The 24,400-nt window shown below is 44.9% G+C and overlaps 1 protein-coding gene across 1 annotated transcript in view; it reads right to left on the reverse strand.

The window, feature by feature from the left end:
* LOC311142343 (sarcoplasmic/endoplasmic reticulum calcium ATPase 1-like) overlaps nucleotides 1-24,400 on the reverse strand; it is a 72,666-nt gene that overhangs the window by 45,094 nt on the left and 3,172 nt on the right. The window contains exons 2-3 of the mRNA XM_084177972.1: nucleotides 8,640-8,657; nucleotides 5,320-5,402 (exon numbers count right to left, since the gene is read on the reverse strand). Of these exons, the coding sequence (XP_084034098.1) occupies nucleotides 5,320-5,402; nucleotides 8,640-8,657 (101 nt within the window). The remainder of the gene's footprint in view (nucleotides 1-5,319; nucleotides 5,403-8,639; nucleotides 8,658-24,400) is intronic.

Below are 24,400 nucleotides of genomic sequence, written 5' to 3' on the forward strand. Positions count from 1 at the left end.
TTTATTGAATCAAGTAAATGTATTGAAAATGTATTAATTTGCTCAAGTGTATCATAAAGACATGAACAGAATGCATCAGTAGCTAGATTTCCATCCAATTGGTGAAATAAAAATCAGTGCGTGACGATACAGTGCACACAATTTACTTTTTTTGCTTTTCATGGACCGAATAAAAATCGAGTTCAATGTGTTTCCATCGCATTTTCAACTCTACCGATAGTTTTGTCACAAAAACTTGCGATAAATAGCAAATGTGCCTACTCTGGTCTTGGCACGTCTTGCCAACAGCTTGCAGATACAGTGCGGGTATGCTGTGTGGGTAGACTAGTCTACATGATGAGATTATTATGAATAAGAGCGAGAACATTTTTGCATTTGTCAAACGGCAGTCAAGTATCGATCATCATGTCACCAGAATAAGACCCTCGATATTTATTGAAAAGGAGCATTAAGCTCATCATAATGCACTTTCACCACCCTGTGAAGTTCATCGTAACTTAATAATAATAATAATAATAATAATAATGCCATTTAGCAGACGCTTTTATCCAAAGCGACTTACAGTCATGCGTGCATACATTTTTACGTATGGGTGGTCCCGGGGATCGAACCCACTACCTTGGCGTTACGAGCGCCGTGCTCTACCAGCTGAGCTACAGAGGACCCCACTTATTTCATCTGTAGCCTAATAAACTGCATGGTTTCCCGAGTCGTAGTGGGAGGACCACACAACATATCATCGCGTGACTCCAACTTTACTTCGATATGATGGTTATAATCAATATTTGCACAAAGGTGTTTCCACCACCATTTCTCACATAATAACATTTTACCGACACAAAAAGATCTCACCATGTCAAATTAACAAATGATCTCTCTACATTTCTAAAATTGTACCGAAACTTCCTGTTTCCATCACAGCTGTCGTGAATGTTTTTTTATACAGTATGACTGTACGCACATTAAAACTGTGGATGGAAACGTTTCCTGTAACTTTCTGAAGAGGCAATGAGAATGCCCATCTGTGTGTGTGTGCCCGGTGCGTTCACCACTTTCAGCAGAAATCCATCTAGCATGTTGGGGGTGATGAAACCACACCCGTCGCTATGGGCGGGCCATAGGGGGCCGGGCCCGCCCCCAAAAATGCTTGTGCCCCCCCCCCCCCACTTGAGGGAATTTAGTATTAAATATACGTACTGTAGGCTAATAATAATTGTGCCCTGCCCTCCCATGCATTTCATATGACTGAGGTCTGGCGACGGGTCTGGATTAAACAACGAGGTCCCATTCATTTTCAACCGAGGAAAGCGAAGCATGCCCGAGGGAGCGTGAACCAGGGCGGGAACAAAGATGGGGGAAAGCTCAACTTTTGCCGCGTACTTTTCTTTTGCAGGTCATCTAATAATTTGGTCAGGTAAAAATGTATTTCAACTCACATTTCACGATCTGACATAATGGTATATTTTTTTCATGGTTTTAGGTCAATTTCTGGGCATTACTAAACGAAGAGCCATTCGGGAGTCAAATGAACGTCTCTTTTAGGTGAACGACGCCAAATGGTCCGGCTCACAGAAAATAATGCCAATCAGTTGACGTGATAACCATCTTGTGGGTTGACAGAAATCCTTTCTTCAAAATTAAAATGTTAACTGCAAAGTAGGCTTACCTGGCAGAAGTACATCATGAGTAAGTATATCTGTTATTTGCTAACTTTACCATGAAATGAGCAGCACCAAACCATCGCTAGACCTGCACATTAGATGGCACACTAGATGCGCAATTAAAGGAGATTTACACAAAAATATATATTTTTAAAAAATGTTTTCATCCAGACCCCCAGAAATATGGTCTTCTGATGTAATTTAAACATTGACATCGACTCAGAACATCCAATTTCGTTGTTTCTCTATGAATACCCCAAACAAACAAAAAATCGAAAACCAGGAAAATATCAAAACAGGATTTGGGAAACAAAATCTGATTTTATAGGGATTAAGAATGTTTTTTTTTATTAAACATTATTTTACCAGGTAGATTGACAGAATACATAGTGCACTACTTTCTCTCGTACACTAAGGACCCGGGGAAGAGTTGCAGGGGAGAGGAGAAGAGAAGAAAGCTTCCTTTTTGAAAGCTAGAAAAAAATGAGTAGGTCACGACATGCTACATTTGTTAAAAGTAGTTCTCATGCTTGAAAAGGTTAGAGGCCCCTGTTAGAGAGAGAAGGAAGAAGAGAAGGAGTCTATTTCAACTTATCACTGGGGCTTTTTCCACAAACATAAAAGTATAACAAATGTCACACAATTACACTTGAATCTCCCCCTAAGCTTGTTACAGTAAAAATAAGAATCCTTCACACTCCAACACTCTTCACTTCCAGACAGATGGCTTATTGGGACTGAATGGCCACTCAGTTCCAACATCACGTTTCAAACCAAACACCGCTTTAACAAATGGAAGGAAAAAAACAGGTGCCAATGTTATTAAAATACTGTTTACCAAGACTGTGACGAGAATAAACGAAGCATGAGGGCCCAATTCAACCCAAATCAATGGCCACTTGACTTTTTCACTCCCTTCCTGCACAACCCAAAACGCTTTACCTATACTCCCCCCTCTCACATAATGCAGTGGAAAAATAAATTAAATAAAGCCAACCTTTCCTCCTTCCTCAGAATCAAATGGAGGAAGTGTATTAATTGTTTCAGGTGATGGATGTTTCCAGTTGTTGGTTGGTGTAATGGGGTCAGCCTGACTTGGTATAGCCCTCTCTATAACCCCTATTCTCATACATGGTTGGGAGTGATCAAATTGTCTCAACTAAACAACAATCTTAGTAAAAACATGAATTAAAGAGTAAAAAAGTTGACAAATTACAGTAATCATCGTGTCCAGTGTAACAGTTATTGAGGCTGTGATGGAAGACTTGAGCGTTCCTTCTCCTCTATGACTTCTCTCCATACATAGTCATGTGTGATGATTATATCATATCGGAGCCAGCTTTATAACAACAGCTTTGTCCTGTGTTCCTCTTGTTGCTTGGTTACAAGGCTTTATTCTCATGTCATGCAGAGTCAGAGCAGCTCAATGTCTTCATTTACATATTATTCAAAATAGGCACACAAATGAGTTCCACATTGAGGTTTGGCCCTTCCAGGTTAGGATAGCCTTTCCATCAGATACTTCTGTAGGTCACTTTCGCCAGCACCAGTAGGTTGAGCAGGGAGCGCACATGTTGCTGTGATTCATTAAAGCAGCAACGTTGGTCATTAAAACTGCATTGTTGGAAAGCACAGTAGCACGGGAGGTTAAACCAGGATGTACGGGAGGTTAAACCAGGATGTACGGGAGGTTAAACCAGGATGCACGGGAGGTTAAACCAGTATGCACGGGAGGTTAAACCAGTATGCACGGGAGGTTAAACCAGGATGTACGGGAGGTTAAACCAGGATGTACGGGAGGTTAAACCAGGATGTACGGGAGGTTAAACCAGGATGTACGGGAGGTTAAACCAGGATGTACGGGAGGTTAAACCAGTATGTACGGGAGGTTAAACCAGTATGTACGGGAGGTTAAACCAGGATGTACGGGAGGTTAAACCAGGATGTACGGGAGGTTAAACCAGGATGTACGGGAGGTTAAACCAGGATGTACTGGAGGTTAAACCAGGATGTACGGGAGGTTAAACCAGGATGTACGGGAGGTTAAACCAGGATGTACGGGAGGTTAAACCAGGATGCACGGGAGGTTAAACCAGGATGCACGGGAGGTTAAACCAGTATGTACGGGAGGTTAAACCAGGATGTACGGGAGGTTAAACCAGGATGTACGGGAGGTTAAACCAGGATGTACGGGAGGTTAAACCAGGATGCACGGGAGGTTAAACCAGTATGTACGGGAGGTTAAACCAGGATGTACGGGAGGTTAAACCAGGATGTACGGGAGGTTAAACCAGGATGTACGGGAGGTTAAACCAGGATGTACGGGAGGTTAAACCAGGATGTACGGGAGGTTAAACCAGGATGTACGGGAGGTTAAACCAGTATGTACGGGAGGTTAAACCAGGATGTACGGGAGGTTAAACCAGTATGTACGGGAGGTTAAACCAGTATGTACGGGAGGTTAAACCAGTATGTACGGGAGGTTAAACCAGGATGTACGGGAGGTTAAACCAGGATGTACGGGAGGTTAAACCAGGATGTACGGGAGGTTAAACCAGGATGTACGGGAGGTTAAACCAGGATGTACGGGAGGTTAAACCAGTATGTACGGGAGGTTAAACCAGGATGTACGGGAGGTTAAACCAGTATGTACGGGAGGTTAAACCAGGATGTACGGGAGGTTAAACCAGGATGTACGGGAGGTTAAACCAGGATGTACGGGAGGTTAAACCAGGATGTACGGGAGGTTAAACCAGCCTAGGTAACTCAGTCTGCTTGGTAAAGTTGTGGGAAATCAGTGGAACAAAACAGGGTCTTGTTACAGTGTTAACACATTTAAAATTACAAGGGCAGCCCAATTTACATTAGGAAAAACTAACTCTGCAGACACACAGCCAGCCCACTCCAGCTCTGCCTGGACACACAGCCAGCTCTGCCTGGACACACAGCCAGCTCTGCCTGGACACACAGCCAGCCCACTCCAGCTCTGCCTGGACAAACAGCCAGCCCACTCCAGCTCTGCCTGGACACCCAGCCAGCCCACTCCAGCTCTGCCTGGACACACAGCCTCCCACTTAAAAACACCAGGATCAACACAAAGGCAGTTAGTGTAGATTTATTTGTATCATATACATTTTAATCCATATTTTCCTACTGCCGCCCAGAATAGCCCAGTAATTCCATCCCATGGCTCTGGGGGCTGTAAGAGTAACATATGGAAATAAAATCATTATCCAGGCAGGGTTTCCCCTGGCAGTGCCACATACTCCACCCTACCACCACCTGGCCCAAAAACAGGGTCACTATTTAAGGAATTGTATGCGTCAAGAGTATTGGAAATACTGAAGTAAAGAGAAATGCTTTGGAGGGGAAAATCTAGGGAGTCAAGGGTCTGAACCTTCCACCATCGGCAGGCCGGTATTATTGGAAATACGGAGGTGGTATGCAAAGCAATGCCTGCAGACAGAGTATTATGAACACATTATGTCCACTGTCAGGGCAGAGTAGCCTGGTTGTCACCATTGGGCTAAGCTGCAAAGCCAGACGTAACTTTCAAGCCACTGTAAAAATACCAAAACATAGGACTCTGAATGAGTGGAGGGAGGTTAACAGGGAGATTGTGATGAGCAGCAGGATATTGGGTACAGTGGTTACTTACAAAGGAGACGCAGGCAGCTAGCAACAGGATCCTGACCAGGAGGTCTTCAAACTGCTCCGCCACCAGCTCCCATAGGGACTTGCCTAGAATACACACATACAGTGCCTTCAGAAAGTCTTCATACCCCTTGATTTCTTCCACATTTTGTTGTGTTACAGCCTGAATATAAAATGGATTACATTTCTGTTTTTTCCCCCTTAACCCACCTACACAATACCCCATAATGACAAAGTGAAAACATGTTTTTAGAAATGTTGGCACATTTATTGAAAATGAAATGCATAAATATCTAATTTACATACAGTACCAGTCAAAAGTTTGGACACACCTACTCATTCAAGGGTTTTTCTTTATTTTTACTATTTTCTACATTGTAGAATAATAGTGAAGACATCACAACTATGAAATAATAGAATCATGTAGTAACCCAAAAAATATATTTAATATTTGAGATTCTTCAAATAGCCACCCTTTGCCTTGACGACAGCTTTGCACACTCTTGGCATTCTCTAAACCAGCTTCACCTGGAATGCTTTTCCAACAGTCTTGAAGGAGTTCCCACATATGCTGAGCACTTGGCTGCTTTTCCTTCACTCTGCAGTCCAACTCATCCCAAACCATCTCAATTGGGTTGAGGTCAGGGGATTGTGGAGGCCAGGTCATCTGAGGCAGCACTCCATCACTCTCCTTCTTGGTAAAATAACCCTTACACAGCCTGGAGGTGTGTTGGGTCATTGTCCTGTTGAAATCAAATGATAGTCCCACTAAACCCAACCAGATGCGATGGCGTATCGCTGCAGAATGCTGTGGTAGCCATGCTGGTTAAGTGTGCCTTGAATTCCAAAATAAATCACAGACAGTGTCACCAGCAAAGCACCCCCACACCATACCACCTGCTCCTCCATGCTTTACGGTGGGAACTACGCATGCGGAGATCATCCGTTCACCCACACTGCATCTCACAAAGACACGGCGGTTGGAACCAAAAATCTCCAACTTGGACTCCAGACCAAAGGACGAATTTCCACCGGTCTAATGTCCATTGCTCGTGTTTCTTGGCCCAAGCAAGTCTATTCTTCTTATTGGTGTCCTTTAGTAGTGGTTTCTTTGCAGCAATTTGACCATGAAGGCCTGATTCACACAGTCCCCTCTGAAAAGGTGATGTTGAGATGTGTCTGTTACTTGAACTCTGAAGCATTTCTTTGGGCTGCAATTTCTGAGGCTGGTAACTCTAATGAACTTATCCTCTGCAGCAGAGGTAACTCTGGGTCTTCCTTTGCTGTGGCGGTCCTCATGAGAGCCAGTTTCATCATAGCGCTTGATGGTTTTTGCGACTGCACTTGAAGAAACTTTCAAAGTTCTTGAAATGTTCCGTATTGACTAACCTTCATGTCTTAAAGTAATTACAGACTGTCGTTTCTCTTTGCTTATTTGAGCTGTTCTTGCCATAATATGGTCTTGGTCTTTTATCAAATAGGGCTATCTTCTGTATACCCCCCTACCTGGTCACAACACAACTGATAGGCTCAAACGCATGAAGAAGGAAATAATAATTCCACAAATTAACTTTTAACAAGGCACACCTGTTAATTGAAATGCATTCCAGTTGACTACCACAGGAAGCTGGTTGAGAGAATGCCAAGAGTGTGCAAAGCTGTAATTAAGGCAAAGGGTTGTACAGCATCTTTTATTTGATTATTCTTCAAGCTGTGTCAAGTTGGTTGTTGATCATTGCTAGACAGCCATTTTTAAGTCTTGCCATAGATTTTCAAGAAGATTTAAGTAAAAACTAGGCCACTCAGGAACATACAATGTAGTCTTGGTAAGCAACTCCAGTGTATAATTTGGCCTTGTGTTTTAGGTGAATTTGTCTCTCAGTGTCTGTTGGATAGCAAACTGAACAATGTTTTCCTCTAGGATTATGACTGTGCTTAGCTCTATTCTGTTTCTTTCTATCCTAAAAAAACTCCCTAGTCCTTGCCGATGACATCCATACCCATAACATGATGCAGCCACCACCATGCTTAAAAATATGAAGAGTGGTGCTCAGTGATGTGTTGTATTGGATTTTCCCCAAACACAACACTTTGTACCAGGACAAAAAGTTAACTGCTTAGCCACCTTTTTTGCAGTATTACTTTAGTGCCTTGTTGCAAAAAGGATGCATGTTTTGGAATATTTTTATTCTGTACAGGCTTCCTTCTTTTCACTTTGTCATGTAGGTTAGTATTGTGGAGGAACTTCAATGTTGTTGATCCATCCTCAGTTTTCTCCTATCACAGCCATTCAACTCTGTAACCGTTTTAAAGTCATCATTGGCCTCATGGTGAAATCCCTGAGCGGTTTCCTTCCTTTCCGGTAACTGAGTTAGGAAGGACGCCTGTATCTTTGTAGTGACTGGGTGTATTGATACACCATCCAAAATGTAATTAATGACTTCACCATGCTCAAACAGATATTCAATGTCTGATTTTTTATTTATTTTTACCATCTACCAATAGGTGCCCTTCTTTGCGAGGCAATGTAAAACCTCCCTGGTCGTTGTGGTTGAATCTGTGTTTGAAATGCACTGCTCGACTGGGTAACCTTACAAACCATTGAATGTGTGGGGTACCGAGATGAGATAGTCATAAAAAAAAAAATGTTAAAACATGCAACTTATGTGACTTGTTAAGCAAATGTTTACTCCTGATGTTATTTAGGCTTGCCATATCAAAGGAGTTGAATACTTACTGACTCAAGACATTTCATTCATTTGTAAAAAATAAATAATAATAATAATAATAATAATAATAATAATAATAATAACATTATTCCACTTTGACATTATGGGGTATTGTGTGTAGGCCAGTGACACAAATCTAATTGTAATACATTTAAAATTCAGACTGTAACACAACAAAATGTGGAAAAAGTCAAGGGGTGTGAATACTTTCTAAAGGCACTGTATATATAGTCAGTCATATGGCTGTCCGGCTACACATCATCTTTGTCACACATACTGTACCTATAGACTCTTAGTCAAGGCCTGATAAAGTACATCATGCCAATCTGAACCACAATAAAAACACAACTACCCATCCTTTGATGATATGGAACTTCTACAGGTCTATACTTCAGTTCTGCCGGTCATGAATCCCTTTTCTGTTGACAGTGTCCGTGTATCTATATGGGTTGTGCTACAAGTCAGTGTGTACTCTGAGGATTAACCCTAACACTCTCTCTCGCTCTCTCGTACAGATGATCGTAGGCTAAAAGGGCTAATCATCAGCTTGTAAAGGAGGAGGCACCAGAATCACACTGGAAAGATCAATATTTACCTTCTTCAGCTGGAAGCTCTGTCAGTGTCACATCACCATCACGCCATCCGTGGAGGAATGGAAGGGGGAGATTGATGAAGGAAGGAGAGAGAAGATGGAGAGAGAGAGAGCGAGAAGGAACAGAGAAAGAGAGAGCGAGGGAACAGAGAGAGCGGGAACAGAGAGCGAGCGCGGGAACAGAGAGCGAGAGCGCGGGAACAGAGAGCGGGAACAGAGAGAGCGAGAGAGGGAACAGAGAGAGCGAGAGAGGGAACAGAGAGCGAGTGAGAGAGAGGGAACAGAGAGAGAGAGAGAACAGAGAGAGAGAGAGAACAGAGGGAACGAGAGAGGTAACAGAGAGAGAGAACAGAGAGAGAGAGAGAGAGAAGAGAGCGAGAGAGAGAACAGAGGGAGAGAGCGGGAACAGAGAGAGCAAGAGAGAGAGGGAACAGCGAGAGAGAGAGAGAGAGAGAGGGAACAGAGAGAGAGAGAGAACAGAGAGAGAGGGAGGAGAGAGAGAGGGAGACAGAGAGAGAACAGAGGGAGAGAGCGGGAACAGAGAGAGCAAGAGAGAGAGGGAACAGCGAGAGAGAGAGAGAGGGAACAGCGAGAGAGAGAGAGAGGGAACAGAGAGAGAGAGAGAACAGAGAGAGAGGGAGGAGAGAGGAGGGAGGGGGAACATCACAAACAAAGACATGTTTATCATTAACAGATTCATTTAGAACAGGCTTTGAGATGCTTTTGACATGTGTAAACAATTCCACTTAATCCTGGAGCAGTTGAGTTTAAATGTATGATTACATATGAAATAAAGGAAGGATTCTCATGGTAGAGGATTACTGTCTGTTGTCACAACTCTGATGATTTAAAACAATGTTGTTATTCTTCTGCTCTCGCATTATCAGATTCGTGTGGGAGGGGGGAGGCGTGTGGGAGGGGTGAGGCGTGTGGGAGGGGGGAGGCGTGTGGGAGGGGGGAGGTGTGTGGGAGGGGGGAGGGGGGAGGCGTGTGGGAGGGGGGAGGCGTGTGGGAGGGGGGAGGCGTGTGGGAGGGGGGAGGCGTGTGGGAGGGGGGAGGCGTGTGGGAGGGGGGAGGCGTGTGGGAGGGGGGAGGCGTGTGGAAGGGGGGAGGCGTGTGGAAGGGGGGAGGTGTGTGGGAGGGGGAGGCGTGTGGGAGGGGTGAGGAGTGTGGGAGGGGGGAGGCGTGTGGGAGGGGAGAGGCGTGTGGGAGGGGGGAGGCGTGTGGGAGGGGGGAGGCGTGTGGGAGGGGGGAGGCGTGTGGGAGGGGGGAGGCGGGGTGAAGAGGAGTGAGGGACAGGCAACAGAACACAGCTATGGCTATAGTACAACGCCCACCACAGTGATGAGCAACCTCTTTACAGCACCATGCGTCCATCAATACTGTGGTCAGCATAACACTAACTCACAGCTCAGGTAATGTGATGTCCTCTGTAGCTCAGTTGGTAGAGCATGGCGCTTGCAATGCCAAGAAAGTGGGTTCGATTCTTAGGACCAACCGTATGTAAAATGTATGAACGCACGACTAAGTCACTTTGGATAAAAGCGTCTGCTAAATTGTAGATTATCAAGTGCTGAACATAGCAAAACACTCCCGTCAAGCTAGGATCTCCTGTAAGACTGGTCTGTCTAACCCTACGGAGATCATGTGAGGGAAAAACTCCATATTCATTTTTGATAACACGGAAACCTCTCAATAGCTACAATTTCCAGTCTTACTCTAAAGCAATAATGGAAATCCTGCCAGTCTAAAAGCATGATGGAAATGTTTTGAAACCGTATTTTGACTCGACTACAGTACAACTAGCATTGGAGGTTTTTACATGGCCATCAAACGTCACCCCACTCAGAGGGCTGGAAAATAGAGGAGCCAGGACGGAGAGGAGAGGAGAGGAGAGCCCTTCCAAAAACATACCCAAGCAAGACACACACACACACACATCCGCACACACACACACACACACACACACACACACCACGGAAAGAAAAGTAATTTAATTTCAGGACCACTGGAATTACACCAGAGTTAAATCAGGAGCTTTTGAATTCTTCCAACTTTCTGATTAACCAGTATAAAAAGAAAAAAGACAAGTCTTTCAGGTTAAAATATACCTTTATGAAATTGCTTTTTATTGACTGGGTCGGTCCAGTACCTGAATAATGTAATGACTTGTAGCAGTACAAAGAGGGGTTATTGTGCTTTGAAGAACAGTCTTCGGTCTGTTTCCACTGATCAGGTCATCGGAGCGGGCAAAATAAAGCAGGGAGATAAAACTGCCCTGTAAATATCAACTAGTTAATGCTTCAGTCACAGTCCTACAGCCTTGGATTTCTTCTTAGTCCTTAATGCATTTCAGTCACAGTCCTACAGCCTTGGATTTCTTCTTAGTCCTTAATGCATTTCAGTCACAGTCCTACAGCCTTTGATTTCTTCTTAGTCCTTAATGCATTTCAGTCACAGTCCTACAGCCTTGGATTTCTTCTTAGTCCTTAATGCATTTCAGTCACAGTCCTACAGCCTTGGATTTCTTCTTAGTCCTTCACTAATCATCTCATCTGTAGTTCATCTTTTCATCATCATCATCATCATTCTTGCCTCATCCTCACTCGCAGTAATCTGTGTAGCAACGATGACTCATTGTAAATGAGAAGGTATTTAAAGTATTTCAGATCCATGCATATAGAGACTCTGGGTCCTGTAGGAGCTCTGAGCTGAACATAGGAAACCCTTTTGGAGAACCTCTGTGTGTACTATATAATGTCTATGAGAACTAGAGGTAAGTGTCCCTCTGTTTTCCCTGCTCTGCCATCAGCCCTAAAGTGTCCCTCTGTTTTCCCTGCTCTGCCATCAGCCCTAAAGTGTCCCTCTGTTTTCCCTGCTCTGCCATCAGCCCTAAAGTGTCCCTCTGTTTTCCCTGCTCTGCCATCAGCCCTAAAGTGTCCCTCTGTTTTCCCTGCTCTGCCATCTGCCCTAAAGTGTCCCTCTGTTTTCCCTGCTCTGCCATCAGCCCTAAAGTGTCCCTCTGTTTTCCCTGCTCTGCCATCAGCCCTAAAGTGTCCCTCTGTTTTCCCTGCTCTGCCATCAGCCCTAAAGTGTCCCTCTGTTTTCCCTGCTCTGCCATCAGCCCTAAAGTGTCCCTCTGTTTTCCCTGCTCTGCCATCAGCCCTAAAGTGTCCCTCTGTTTTCCCTGCTCTGCCATCAGCCCTAAAGTGTCCCTCTGTTTTCCCTGCTCTGCCAGTCTGACATAAGCCCTTTTCCCTATTAGAGTGCCTCCCCACTTATCTAATGTTTTTTATGGCAGACAGGCTTGGCTGCAGCTCCTAGTTCTGCTGGTCTGTGCTGGGAAGACACACAAAGAAGGGTCTTGCTTGCTGGAAGGGAGCGAGGGAGGGAGAGAGGGAGCGAGGGAGGGAAAGAGGGAGCGAGGGAGGGAAAGAGGGAGCGAGGGAGGGAGAGAGGGCTGGAGGGGTTGAATGGGGTTCCCCAGCCCTATCTCTGCCAAGGATTCCCTCCTCACTATAGTCATCTGGGTTGTCAGCCTCAGCCCAGCCTATTCCAAAAAAACGGACTTCACCACGCCTCTTTATTATTTCTCTCTCTCTCTCCCTGGCTCTCAGTTTCTCTCTTGCTGTCTCTTTCTGTACCACCAACAAACCAATCATGCTCTGTCCCTCTCTCTCCCTCCCTCCCTCCCTCCCTCTGGCTGCGAGACAATGAAAACAAAAGCCAGCCTGTTTATACACTAGCAGTCCAACCAGAGGGGAACCGCTTCCTGGTTACAGTAGCCAACAACAGAACAGAGGTGTTCCATGTCCAAGTCCATGGCCAGCAAACCTGGGTTTAAGTAGTATTTGAAATCATTTCAAATACTTTAGCTGGGCTGGCACAATGGAACAAATGGAATAGTTGCAAAAGTGCAAACCCTGCAAATGCTTAAAGTATTTGAAAGACTTCAAATAGTATTTAAACCCAGGTCTGACGGACAGTAACAGACAGCCAGGAGAAGCAGCAGGAAACGTAATATCCATCATCACTAGGACACGGGATCTGCTGAGTCAGTAGCTTTCACTACAGTTTCCTACCACACACACACACACACACACACACACTTCTTAAAATGTCTCCTTTAAAAACCTCACAGCTCTAATCATTAGGCAGACTAATAAACTACACATGATAATAATATGGAAAGCACAGCAATAGGGCTAGATTATCGAGGCCCTGTCAGTCTCAACTGTAAATATGTGAAAGTTTTCAAAACAGTTGCCATGGCTACTTAGCTTGTGGACACTACTGGAAAAACAGTGTTTCATTGGATAAACTCGCCAAAACACCTGTTGAAAAGAACACAGAATAACTGTTATGCAACGCATATAGGACCTTGATAGATCCCTACACTACAAACTGGGTCTGCATCCCAAAATGGCACCCTATTCCCTATATAGTGCACTACTTTTGACCAGAGCACCATTTATGGAATAGATCAAAAGTAGTGCACTAAATAGGGAAGCCATTTGGGATGCGCACTGGCTCTCTGGGCATCTCTAACAGCAAGCACAGCATACTAACCCCATGGACTAAATAGTTAAAGCTCATCTCTAAAACAGAGGGACCTGGTCCTGGCCTTTATAGTGGGATAATAAGCAGGTGGCCAGGAGATGCCGTCGGTCGGCTCGTAGCGCTGCGTTGGTCTACTGTTGCGTTCAGGAAAATAGCCAGCGTTAGTAAAAAATAAATAGCAGCCAGTCAGTAGCTGTGGCAAAAGGCCTTAGAGAGCTCTCTCAGCATATGATGGTGTGTCTACTCAGTGGATGTCACTCATTAAATATTAATATAAATGGAGGGTGCACCTTCCTTCCCAGGAGAGGCTGGAGTGTGACTGGAAGTGCTTAAGGGTATTTGTGTCTGTCTCGGTCTGTCTGTCTGTCTGTCTCGGTCTGGGTCGGTCTGTCTGTCACGGTCTGGGTCGGTCGGTCTGTCTCGGTCTGTCTGTCGGTCTGTCTCGGTCTGGGTCGGTTGGTCTGTCTCGGTCTGGGTCGGTTGGTCTGTCTCGGTCTGGGTCGGTTGGTCTGTCTCGGTCGGTTGGTCTGTCTCGGTCTGTCTGTCTCGGTCTGTCTGTCTCGGTCTGGGTCGGTTGGTCTGTCTCGGTCTCGGTCGGTCGGTCTGTCTGTCTCGGTCTCGGTCGGTCGGTCGGTCTGTCTGTCTGGGTCTCGGTCTCGGTCGGTCTGTCTGTCTGGGTCTCGGTCGGTCTGTCTGTCTGTCAGTCAATATCTGTCTGTCAGTCTCCCTCTCTCCGTCCGTCCATCTCCCTCTCTGTGGGTCCGTCTCTCTCTCTCTCTTTGGGTCCGTCTCTCTCTCTCTCTCTTTGGGTCCGTCTCTCTCCCTCTCTTTGGGTCCGTCTCTCTCTCTCTCTCTCTCTCTCTCTCTCTCTCTCTCTCTCTTTGGGTCCGTCTCTCTCTCTCTCTCTTTGGGTCCGTCTCTCTCTCTCTCTTTGGGTCCGTCTCTCTCTCTCTCTTTGGGTCCGTCTCTCTCTCTCTCTTTGGGTCCGTCTCTCTCTCTCTCTGTGCGTCCGTCTCTCTCTCTCTCTGTGCGTCCATCTCTCTCTCTCTGTGCGTCCGTCTCTCTCTCTCTCTGTGCGTCCGTCTCTCTCTCTCTCTGTGCGTCCGTCTCTCTCTCTCTCGGTGGGTCTGTCTCTCTGTCTCTTTCGGGGTCTCTCTCTCTCTTTCGGGGTCTCTCTCTTTCGGGGTCTCTCTCTCGGGGTCTCTCTCTCTCGGGGTCTCTCTCTCTTTGGGGGGGGGGTCTCTCTCCCTCTCTCTTTGGGGGTCTCTCTCTCTGTGTGTGTGAGTGAGAGAGAGCGATATAGGCAGAGCAGAGGGTTTGGCAGAGAGGTCGCCCATGGCCTGGAGCGATGTAACGTTACTAGAGTTGTGGAGAGTATACTGGGAGAGCCCACATATCCCTGGTCCAACTGTGGCTCGCACTACTCACTACTACACTTGGCATGAGAAGTGGCCATTTTGGATGTTGACAAGTTTGGGTTGTCAAACTCTAGAAGATGGAGATGTATTTCTCTACTAATATAATAGCATCTTCAGTAATACCCACCCACATCTGCTGAACAAATTAAGAACCATCAAAACACAAAGCATCAGTGCTTCAGGCATGTGGGGCTCATCTAGGGCTGGGCGGTATACCATATTTCATATTTTATTTTTATTTCACCTTTATTTAACCAGGTAAGCCAGTTGAGAACAAGTTCTCATTTACAACTGCGACCTGGCCAAGATAAAGCAAAGCAGTGCGATAAAAACAACAACACAGAGTTACATATGGGGTAAAACAAAACATCAATCAAAAATACAACAGAAAATCTATATACAGTGTGTTCAAATGTAGTAAGTTATGGAGGTAAGGCAATAAATAGGTCATAGTACAAAATAATTACAATGAAAACTGGAATGATAGATGTGCAAGAGATGATGTGCAAATAGAGATACTGGGGTGCAAATGAGCAAAATAAATAACAATATGGGGATGAGGTAGTTGGGTGGGCTAATTTCAGATGGGCTGTGTACAGGTGCAGTGATCGGTAAGGTGCTCTGACAACTGATGCTTAAAGTTAGTGAGGGCGATAAGAGTCTCCAGCTTCAGAGATTTTTGCAATTCGTTCCAGTCATTGGCAGCAGAGAACTGGAAGGAATGGCGGCCAAAGGAGGTGTTGGCTTTGGGGATGACCAGTGTGATATACCTGCTGGAGCGCATACTACGGGTGGGTGTTGCTATGGTGACCAATGAGCTAAGATAAGGCGGGGATTTGCCTAGCAGTGATTTATAGATGGCCTGGAGCCAGTGGGTTTGGCGACGAATATGTAGTGAGGACCAGCCAACAAGAGCGTACAGGTCACAATGGTGGATAGTATATGGGGCTTTGGTGACAAAACGGATGGCACTGTGATAGACTACATCCAATTTGCTGAGTAGAGTGTTGGAGGCTATTTTGTAAATGACATCGCCGAAGTCAAGGATCGGTAGGATAGTCAGTTTTACGAGGGCATGTTTGGCAGCATGAGTGAAGGAGGCTTTGTTGCGAAATAGGAAGCCGATTCTAGATTTAACTTTGGATTGGAGATGCTTAATGTGAGTCTGGAAGGAGAGTTTACGGTCTAACCAGACACCTAGGTATTTGTAGTTGTCAACATACTCTAGGTAAGACACGTCGAGAGTAGTGATTCTAGTCGGGTGGGCGGGTGCCAGCAGCGTTCGATTGAAGAGCATGCATTTAGTTTTACTAGTGTTTAAGAGCAGTTGGAGGCTACTGAAGGAGTGTTGTATGGCATTGAAGCTCGTTTGGAGGTTTGTTAACACAGTGTCCAATGAAGGGCCAGATGTATACAAAATGGTGTCGTCTGCGTAGAGGTGGATCTGAGAGTCACCAGCAGCAAGAGCGACATCATTGATATACACGGAGAAAAGAGTCGGCCCAAGAATTGAACCCTGTGGCACCCCCATAGAGACTGCTCTATCTCTATAGTAGATTGCAACTCCACCCCCTTTGGCAGTTCTATCTAGACGGAAAATGTTGTAGTTGGGGATGGACATTTTCAGAATTTTTTATGGCCTTCCTAAGCCACGATTCAGACACTGCTAGAACATCAGGGTTGGCGGAGTGTGCTAACGCAGTGAATAACTCTAACTTAGGAAGGAGGCTTCTGATGTTAACGTGCAGAAAACCAATTTTTTTACTGTTACAGAAGTCAACAAATGATAGCTCCTGGGGAGTAGGAGTGATACTGGGGGCTGCAGGGCCTGGGATAGCCTCTACATCACCAGAGGAACAGAGGAGGACTAGAATAAGGATACGGCTAAAGGCTTTAAGAACTGGTCTTCTAGTGCGTTGGGACCAGAGAATAAAGGGGGCAGATTTCCGGGCGTTGTAGAAAAGATTCAGGGCATTATGTACAGACAAGGATATGGAAGGATATGAGTACAGTGGAGGTAAACCTAAGCGTTGGGTAACAATGAAAGAGATAGCATCACTGGAGGCACCGATTGAGCCGGTCTCAGCGTGTATGGGGGGTGGAACAAAGGAACTATTTGAGGCAGTTTGAGAGGGACTTGGCAAGGTATATTGACATGGGAGAGAGGCATAAAGCAATCACAGCTGTTATTAGAGAGAGCTAAGACAACAACTGGTAATGGCGATAAAGTTTGGGCTGAGGCTAAACAGGACAGGGTACCGTGTAAAGGAACAGTCCAGCAGGCATCAGCTGTGCAGCTGAGTAATCATAAGGTCCAGTGAACAGCAATACGTGAATCCGAGAGCAGTTCGAATTGGTGCTACAGCACAGCGAGCAGGAAGCACGGTTGTTGTTTGCGTGTGCTAGCGGGCCGGGGCTAGCAGGTGGATCTTCGTGGTCGTCGCAACGGGAAGCCTGTTGAAACCACAGACGATTACGTCGGCAGACCAGTCGTGATGGATTGGAAGGGCTCTGTGTCGACTCTAGGAGGTCCTGTCCGGTTGACAGAGAGGTAGATAGCCAGGAGATGTGCTTGACTCAAGGCTAGCTCAAGGCTGATTAGCCAACAACAACGTTAATTTGGTTGCAGCTAGCTAGTTGCGATTATCCAGTGTTAAAGGTCCAGTGATTCAGTGATTCCGGCAGAAAATCCGATAGGTTCTGGGTCGATAACGCGCTGTGCAGACAGTGCAGACTGGCCGATAATAGTCCAGGCTAGAGCTGGCTGGTAGGTAGTGCAGGCCACGGACAATGGTGAAAAAACGCTAACGGTGGCTAATAGCAAGTAACTAGTTAGCTGGTTACTCCCGTCCGGTAGACAGAGAGGTAGATAGCCGGGATATGGGCCTGCTCGAGGCTAGCTCAAGGCTCACTGGTGCTTCGGGGGCAGTGGTGATTAGCCTACAGCAACATCCATTCGGTTGCGGCTAGCTAGATCCGTTGTTAAGGTCCAGTGATTCAGTTATTCCGGCAGAAAATCCGATGTTCTGGGTGAAAACCGCTAACAGTGGCTAATAGCAAGTAGCTAGTTAGCTGGCTGGCTAGTTTCAACCGGAGATTCTAGATAAAAGGTGAGTAAATAATAGAATCCGTTCCACATTGAGTCAGGCGGGTTGCAGGAAAGTATATTTAGTAGAAGGATGAAAAGTGTGATAGGGAAATATATACGTAAAATAAAATTTAAATAAAAAAAAACAGGCTATTTACACGGACACACAAGAGAACACGACCGCACTGCTACGCCAATTTACATTTTTGTATTTATTTATCTTAAAAAATATATTTTCTCTTCTACTTTGACATTATAGTATTTTGTGAATATTGTAATTTTTGTTGAAAAATTAAATCAATTTTTAATCCCACTTTGTAACAAAAAATGTTTAGAAATCCAAGGGGTCTGAATACTTTTGCAGGGAACTGGAAGGAATAATTTAAATTGTGTAATTTGCTGTTGCAGTTGCAATGCTGGCTGCGATGAAATGAAACAAGTAAACAGTGATATGAAGACAGAAGACAGTTAGTTGGAGAGGATGAAAGTACACTGGCCCTAATCTATGGATTTCACATGACTGGGAATACAGATATGCTTATGTCGGTCACAGATATCTTTAAAAAAAGGTAGGGGCGTGGATCAGAAAACCAGTCAGTATCTGGTGCGACCATTTGCCTCAAGCAGTGTGACACTTCTCCTTCGCATAGAGTTGATCAGGCTGTTGATTGTGGCCTGAAGAATGTTGTCCCACTCCTCTTCAATAGCTGTGCGAAGTTGCTGGATATTGGGCGGGAACTGGAATATGCTGTCATACACGTCAATCCAGAGCATCCCAAACATGCTCAATGGGTGACATGTCTGGTGAGTATGCAAGCCATGGAAGAACTGGGACATTTTCAGCTTCCAGGAATTGTGTACAGATCCTTGCGACATGGGGCCGTGCATTATCATGCTGAAACATGAGGTGATGGTGGCAGATGAATGGCACGACAATGGGCCTCAGGATCATTAAAATTGCCGTCGATAAAATGCAATTGTGTTCGTTGTCCATAGCCTATGCCTGCCCATAACATAACCCCACCGCCACCATGGGGCACTCTGTTCACAATGTTGACATCAGCAAACCACTCACCCCCACACGACGCCATACACGCGGTCTGCCCATCTGCCCGGTACAGTTGAAACTGGGATTCATCCATGAAGAGCACACTTCTCCAGTGTGCCAGTGGCCATAGGTGAGCATTTGCCCACTGAAGTCGGTTACGATGGCAAACTGCAGTGAGGTTAAGACCCTGGTGAGGACGACATGCATTCAGATGAGCTTCCCTGAGACGGTTTCTGACAGTTTGTGCAGAAATTCTTCGTTTTCTTCAAACCCACAGTTTCATCAGCTGTCCAGGTGGCTGGTCTCAGACGATCCCGCAGGTGAAGAAGCTGGATGTTGAGATCCTGCGCTGGCGTGGTTACACGTGGTCTGCGGTGTTGAGGCCGGTTGGACGTACTGCCAAATTCTCTAAAAACTATGTTGGAGGCGACTTATAGTAGAGAAATTAACATTAAATTCACTGGCAACAGCTCTGGTGAACATTCCTGCAGTCAGTGTGCCAATTGCACGCTCCCTCAAAACATGAGCCATCTGTGGCATTGTGTTGTGTGACAAAACTGCACATTTTAGAGTGGCCTTTTATTGTCCCCAGCACAAGGTGCACCTGTGTAATGATCATGCTGTTTAAATCAGCTTATTGACATGCCACACCTGTCAAGTGGATGGATTATCTTAGAAAATGAGAAATGCTCACTAAACAGGGATGTACACAAATTTGTGCACCAAATCTGAGAGAAATAAGCTTTATGTGCATATGGAAAATTTCTGGGATCTTTTATTTCAGCTCATGAAACATGGGACCAACACTTTATATGTTGCGTTAAAAAATGTTGTTCAGTGTAGTATTTGACAAGAAATAGTAAGACAACGGGTAACTCTCACATACACATAATATAGTGGAAGTCAGAGGTAGAAACATTACCAAGCTGAAGAGTTGTGCTACACATGGGGCTGCTCCTTTCCCAAAAAGGAAGTAGATAAAACATTTCCAATTGACAGGAAGACATTGGTGATGAATGTAGGGTATTTTCTCTGGTGCACCAGGGTGTGTTCTACACAGGGTGGGGTTAGGGTCTGTGTCAGGGTTGAATATTTTCCTGGTATTTTACAAATAAATAAATAAATTCAGCCCTATATTAAAAATACATTTTAAATGAGAAATAAGACAGAAGAACAGAAAACTTGAGCATGCATAACTATTCACCCCCCCAAAGTCAATACTTTGTAGAGCCACCTTTTGCAGCAATTACAGCTGCAAGTCTCTTGGGGTATGTCTCTATAAGCAAGGCATATCTAGCCACTGAGATTTTTGCCCATTCTTCAAGGCAAAACTGCTCCAGCTCCTTCAAGTTGGATGGATTCCGCTGGTGTACAGCAATCTTTATGTCATACCACAGATTCTCAATTGGATTGAGGTCTGGGCTTTGACTAGGCCATTCCAATATATTTAAATGTTTCCCCTTAAACCACTCAAGTGTTGCTTTAGCAGTATGCTTAGGGTCATTGTCCTGCTGGAAGGTGAACCGCCGTCCCAGTCTCAAATTTCTGGAAGACCGAAACTGGTTTCCCTCAAGAATTTCACTGTATTTAGCGCCATCCATCATTCCTTCAATTCTGACCAGTTTCCCAGTCCCTGCTGATGAAAAACATCCCCACAGCATGATGCTGCCACCACCATGCTTCATTGTGGGGATGGTGTTCTCGGGGGGATGAGAGGTGTTGGGTTTGCGGCAGACAAAAACGCTAAAAAAATTTTTTGCAGCTCCTTCAGGGTTATCTTTGGTCTCTTTGTTGCCTCTCTGATTAATGCCCTCCTTGCCTGGTCTGTGAGTTTTGGTGGGCGGCCCTCTCTTGGCAGGTTTGTTGTGGTTTTTAATAATGGATTTAAAAATGGTGCTCCGTGGGATGTTCAAAGTTTCAGAGATTTTTTTATAACCCAACCCTGACCTGTACTTCTCCACAACTTTGTCCCTGACCTGTTTGGAGAGCTCCTTGGTCTTCATGGTGCCGCTTGCTTGTTGGTGCCCCTTGCTTAGTGGTGTTGCAGACTCTGGGGCCTTTCAGAACTGGTGTATACAGTGAGGGAAAAAAGTATTTGATCCCCTGCTGATTTTGTACGTTTGCCCACTGATAAAGAAATGATCAGTCTATAATTTTAATGGTAGGTTTATTTGAACAGTGAGAGACAGAATAACAACAAAAAAAATCGCATTTTAATGAGGGAAGTAAGTATTTGACCCCTCTGCAAAACATGACTTAGTACTTGGTGGCAAAACCCTTGTTGGCCATCACAGAGGTCAGACGTTTCTTGTAGTTGGCCACCAGGTTTGCACACATCTCAGGAGGGATTTTGTCCCACTCCTCTTTGCAGATCTTCTCCAAGTCATTAAGGTTTCGAGGCTGACGTTTGGCAACTCGAACCTTCAGCTCCCTCCACAGATTTTCTATGGGATTAAGGTCTGGAGACAGGCTAGGCCACTCCAGGACCTTAAAGTGCTTCTTCTTGAGCCACTCCTTTGTTGCCTTGGCCGTGTGTTTTGGGTCATTGTCATGCTGGAATAGCCATCCACGACCCATTTTCAATGCCCTGACTGAGGGAAGGAGGTTCTCACCCAAGATTTGACGGTACATGGCCCCGTCCATCGTCCCTTTGATGCGGTGAAGTTGTCCTGTCCCCTTAGCAGAAAAACAGCCCCAAAGCATAATGTTTCCACCTCCATGTTTGACGGTGGGGATGGTGTTCTTGGGGTCATAGGCAGCATTCCTCCTCCTCCAAACACGGCGAGTAAATATTCTTGTGAATGACACACACAGTCCATATTCCCAGAAAGGGAATGTATCTGTGTGTGTGTGTGTGTGTGTTTGTGTGTGTGTGTGTGCGTGTGTGTGCTCAAGGGGGGAGTGTGACCTGAAGTAGCGAGGACACTAAGAGCGAGTACCAATGGTCTGTGTGGACAGAAGGTTCAAGTCCTCTTAACATGAAGAAAATAACTGAAATACTCTGTGTCACCGTTTGTAACAATTAAAACCAACTCATTAACTGACAACCAACGTTTTTGACCATATTAATGTCATCAACCCACCAAACGAGGGTTAAAACTTTTCTGTTGTCTGACCTCAGAACAGGACGCCATAAAACAAATGTTTTTTTTCCCCCTATCAGTTTCAGAATAAAAAAGGGGATTTGGCTTCCATAATGATACCACAGGTTTGACTAGGTGTGAGACAGTCCTAATTAAGTATGTGTGCTATGCTAGGATAACAGTAACCACAAGGCACAACCCACCTCTGACAGTACCAACGGTGACAATGCATCATCTAAAAAAAAAAAAAAAGGGGGTCTCCCCTCCATTGCCCATGGTCGTGATCATCTGGGAATACCGTAGAAAAATGTTTTCCAATAAAATAAAATAAAAGAGCATTTCTTATGGTATAAGTCCAGAAAGTCCATTTTAGTTTCCATTTGGTGCCTAATGAACACTCCATCCAGGAGGGTTCCAGGGTGTCCTGTACTGACGTCGGAATGTTACAGTGGGGGAAAAAAGTATTTAGTCAGCCACTGTATATCTGTGTCTAAGAAACTGGCTAGTACCTCCTACAGCCGAGCAGATCGCTTGAAGGAACAAGAGGGGGCTTCCCTAGTTCATAACCTTTTTTTTTAGTTACCACTAAATACATTATTATAAATATTCAGAAATATGCCCTCATGCGCAGCTGATTATTTATTTGCTCTTATTTTACCAGGTAATCAACTGGCCACTTTAAGAAATAGGACACTAGTCACTTTAATAATGTTTACATATCTTGCACTACTCATCTCATATGTATATACTGCACTCTATTCTATAAAATTCTACTGTATCTTAGTATCTGTCATTGCTTGTCCATATACAGTGAGGGAAAAAAGTATTTGATCCCCTGCTGATTTTGTAAGTTTGCCCACTGACAAAGACATGATCAGTCTATAATTTTAATGGTAGGATATTTGAACAGTCAGAGACAAAATAACAAAAAAATCCAGAAAAACGCATGTAAAAAATGTTATAAATTGATTTGCATTTTAATGAGGGAAATAAGTATTTGACCCCTCTGCAAAACATGACTTAGTACTTGGTGGCAAAACCCTTGTTGGCAATCACAGAGGTCAGACGTTTCTTGTAGTTGGCCACCAGGTTTGCACACATCTCAGGAGGGATTTTGTCCCACTCCTCTTTGCAGATCTTCTCCAAGTCATTAAGGTTTCGAGGCTGACGTTTGGCAACTCGAACCTTCAGCTCCCTCCACAGATTTTCTATGGGATTAAGTTCTGGAGACTGGCTAGGCCACTCCAGGACCTTAATGTGCTTTTTCTTGAGCCACTCCTTTGTTGTCTTGGCCGTGTGTTTTGGGTCATTGTCATGCTGGAATACCCATCCACGACCCATTTTCAATGCCCTGGCTGAGGGAAGGAGGTTCTCACCCAAGATTTGACGGTACATGGCCCCATCCATCGTCTCTTTGATGCGGTGAAGTTGTCCTGCCCCCTTAGCAGAAAAACACCCCCAAAGCATAATGTTTCCACCTCCATGTTTGACGGTGGGGATGGTGTTCTTGGGGTCATAGGCAGCATTCCTCCTCCTCCAAACACGGCGAGTTGAGTTGATGCCAAAGAGCTCGATTTTGGTCTCATCTGACCACAACACTTTCCCCCAGTTCTCCTCTGAATCATTCAGATGTTCATTGGCAAACTTCAGACGCGCCTGTATATGTGCTTTCTTTAGCTTTTTCTTGCGGGTGATGCAGGTCCTTCATGGCGTAGTGTGTTACCAATTGTTTTCTTGGTGACTATGGTCCCAACTGCCTTGAGATCATTGACAAGATCCTCCCGTGTAGTTCTGGGCTGAATCCTCACCGTTCTCATGATCATTGCAACTCCACGAGGTGAGATCTTGCATGGAGCCCCAGGCCGAGGGAGATTGACAGTTATTTTGTGTTTCTTCCATTTGCGAATAATCGCACCAACTGTTGTCACCTTCTCAACAAGCTGCTTGGCGATGGTCTTGTAGCCCATTCCAGCCTTGTGTAGGTCTACAATCTTGTCCCTGACATCCTTGGAGAGCTCTTTGGTCTTGGCCATGGTGGAGAGTTTGGAATCTGATTGATTGCTTCTGTGGACAGGTGTCTTTTATACAGGTAACAAACTGAGATTAGGAGCACTCCCTTTAAGAGTGTGCTCCTAATCTCAGCTCGTTACCTGTATAAAAGACACCTGGGAGCCAGAAATCTTTCTGATTGAGAGGGGGTCAAATACTTATTTCCCTCATTAAAATGCAAATCAATTTATAACCTTTTTGACATGCGTTTTTCTGGATTTTTTTGTTGTTATTCTGTCTCTCACTGTTCAAATAAACCTATAATTAAAAGTATAGACTGATCATTTCTTTGTCAGTGGGAAAACGTACAAAATCAGCAGGGGATCAAATACTTTTTTCCCTCACTGTATGTATATTTTCTTAAATTCCATTCCTTACTCGTTGTGTGTGTGTAACTGGGTATATGTTGTGATATTGTTAGATATTACTGGTTAGATATTACTGCACTGTCGGAGCTAGAAGCACAAGCATTTCGCTACACCCGCTACAACATCTGCTAAACACGTGTATGTGACAAA

This window comes from Coregonus lavaretus (genome assembly GCF_964263955.1).
Source record: "Coregonus lavaretus genome assembly, chromosome: 15".
NCBI lineage: Eukaryota > Metazoa > Chordata > Actinopteri > Salmoniformes > Salmonidae > Coregonus > Coregonus lavaretus.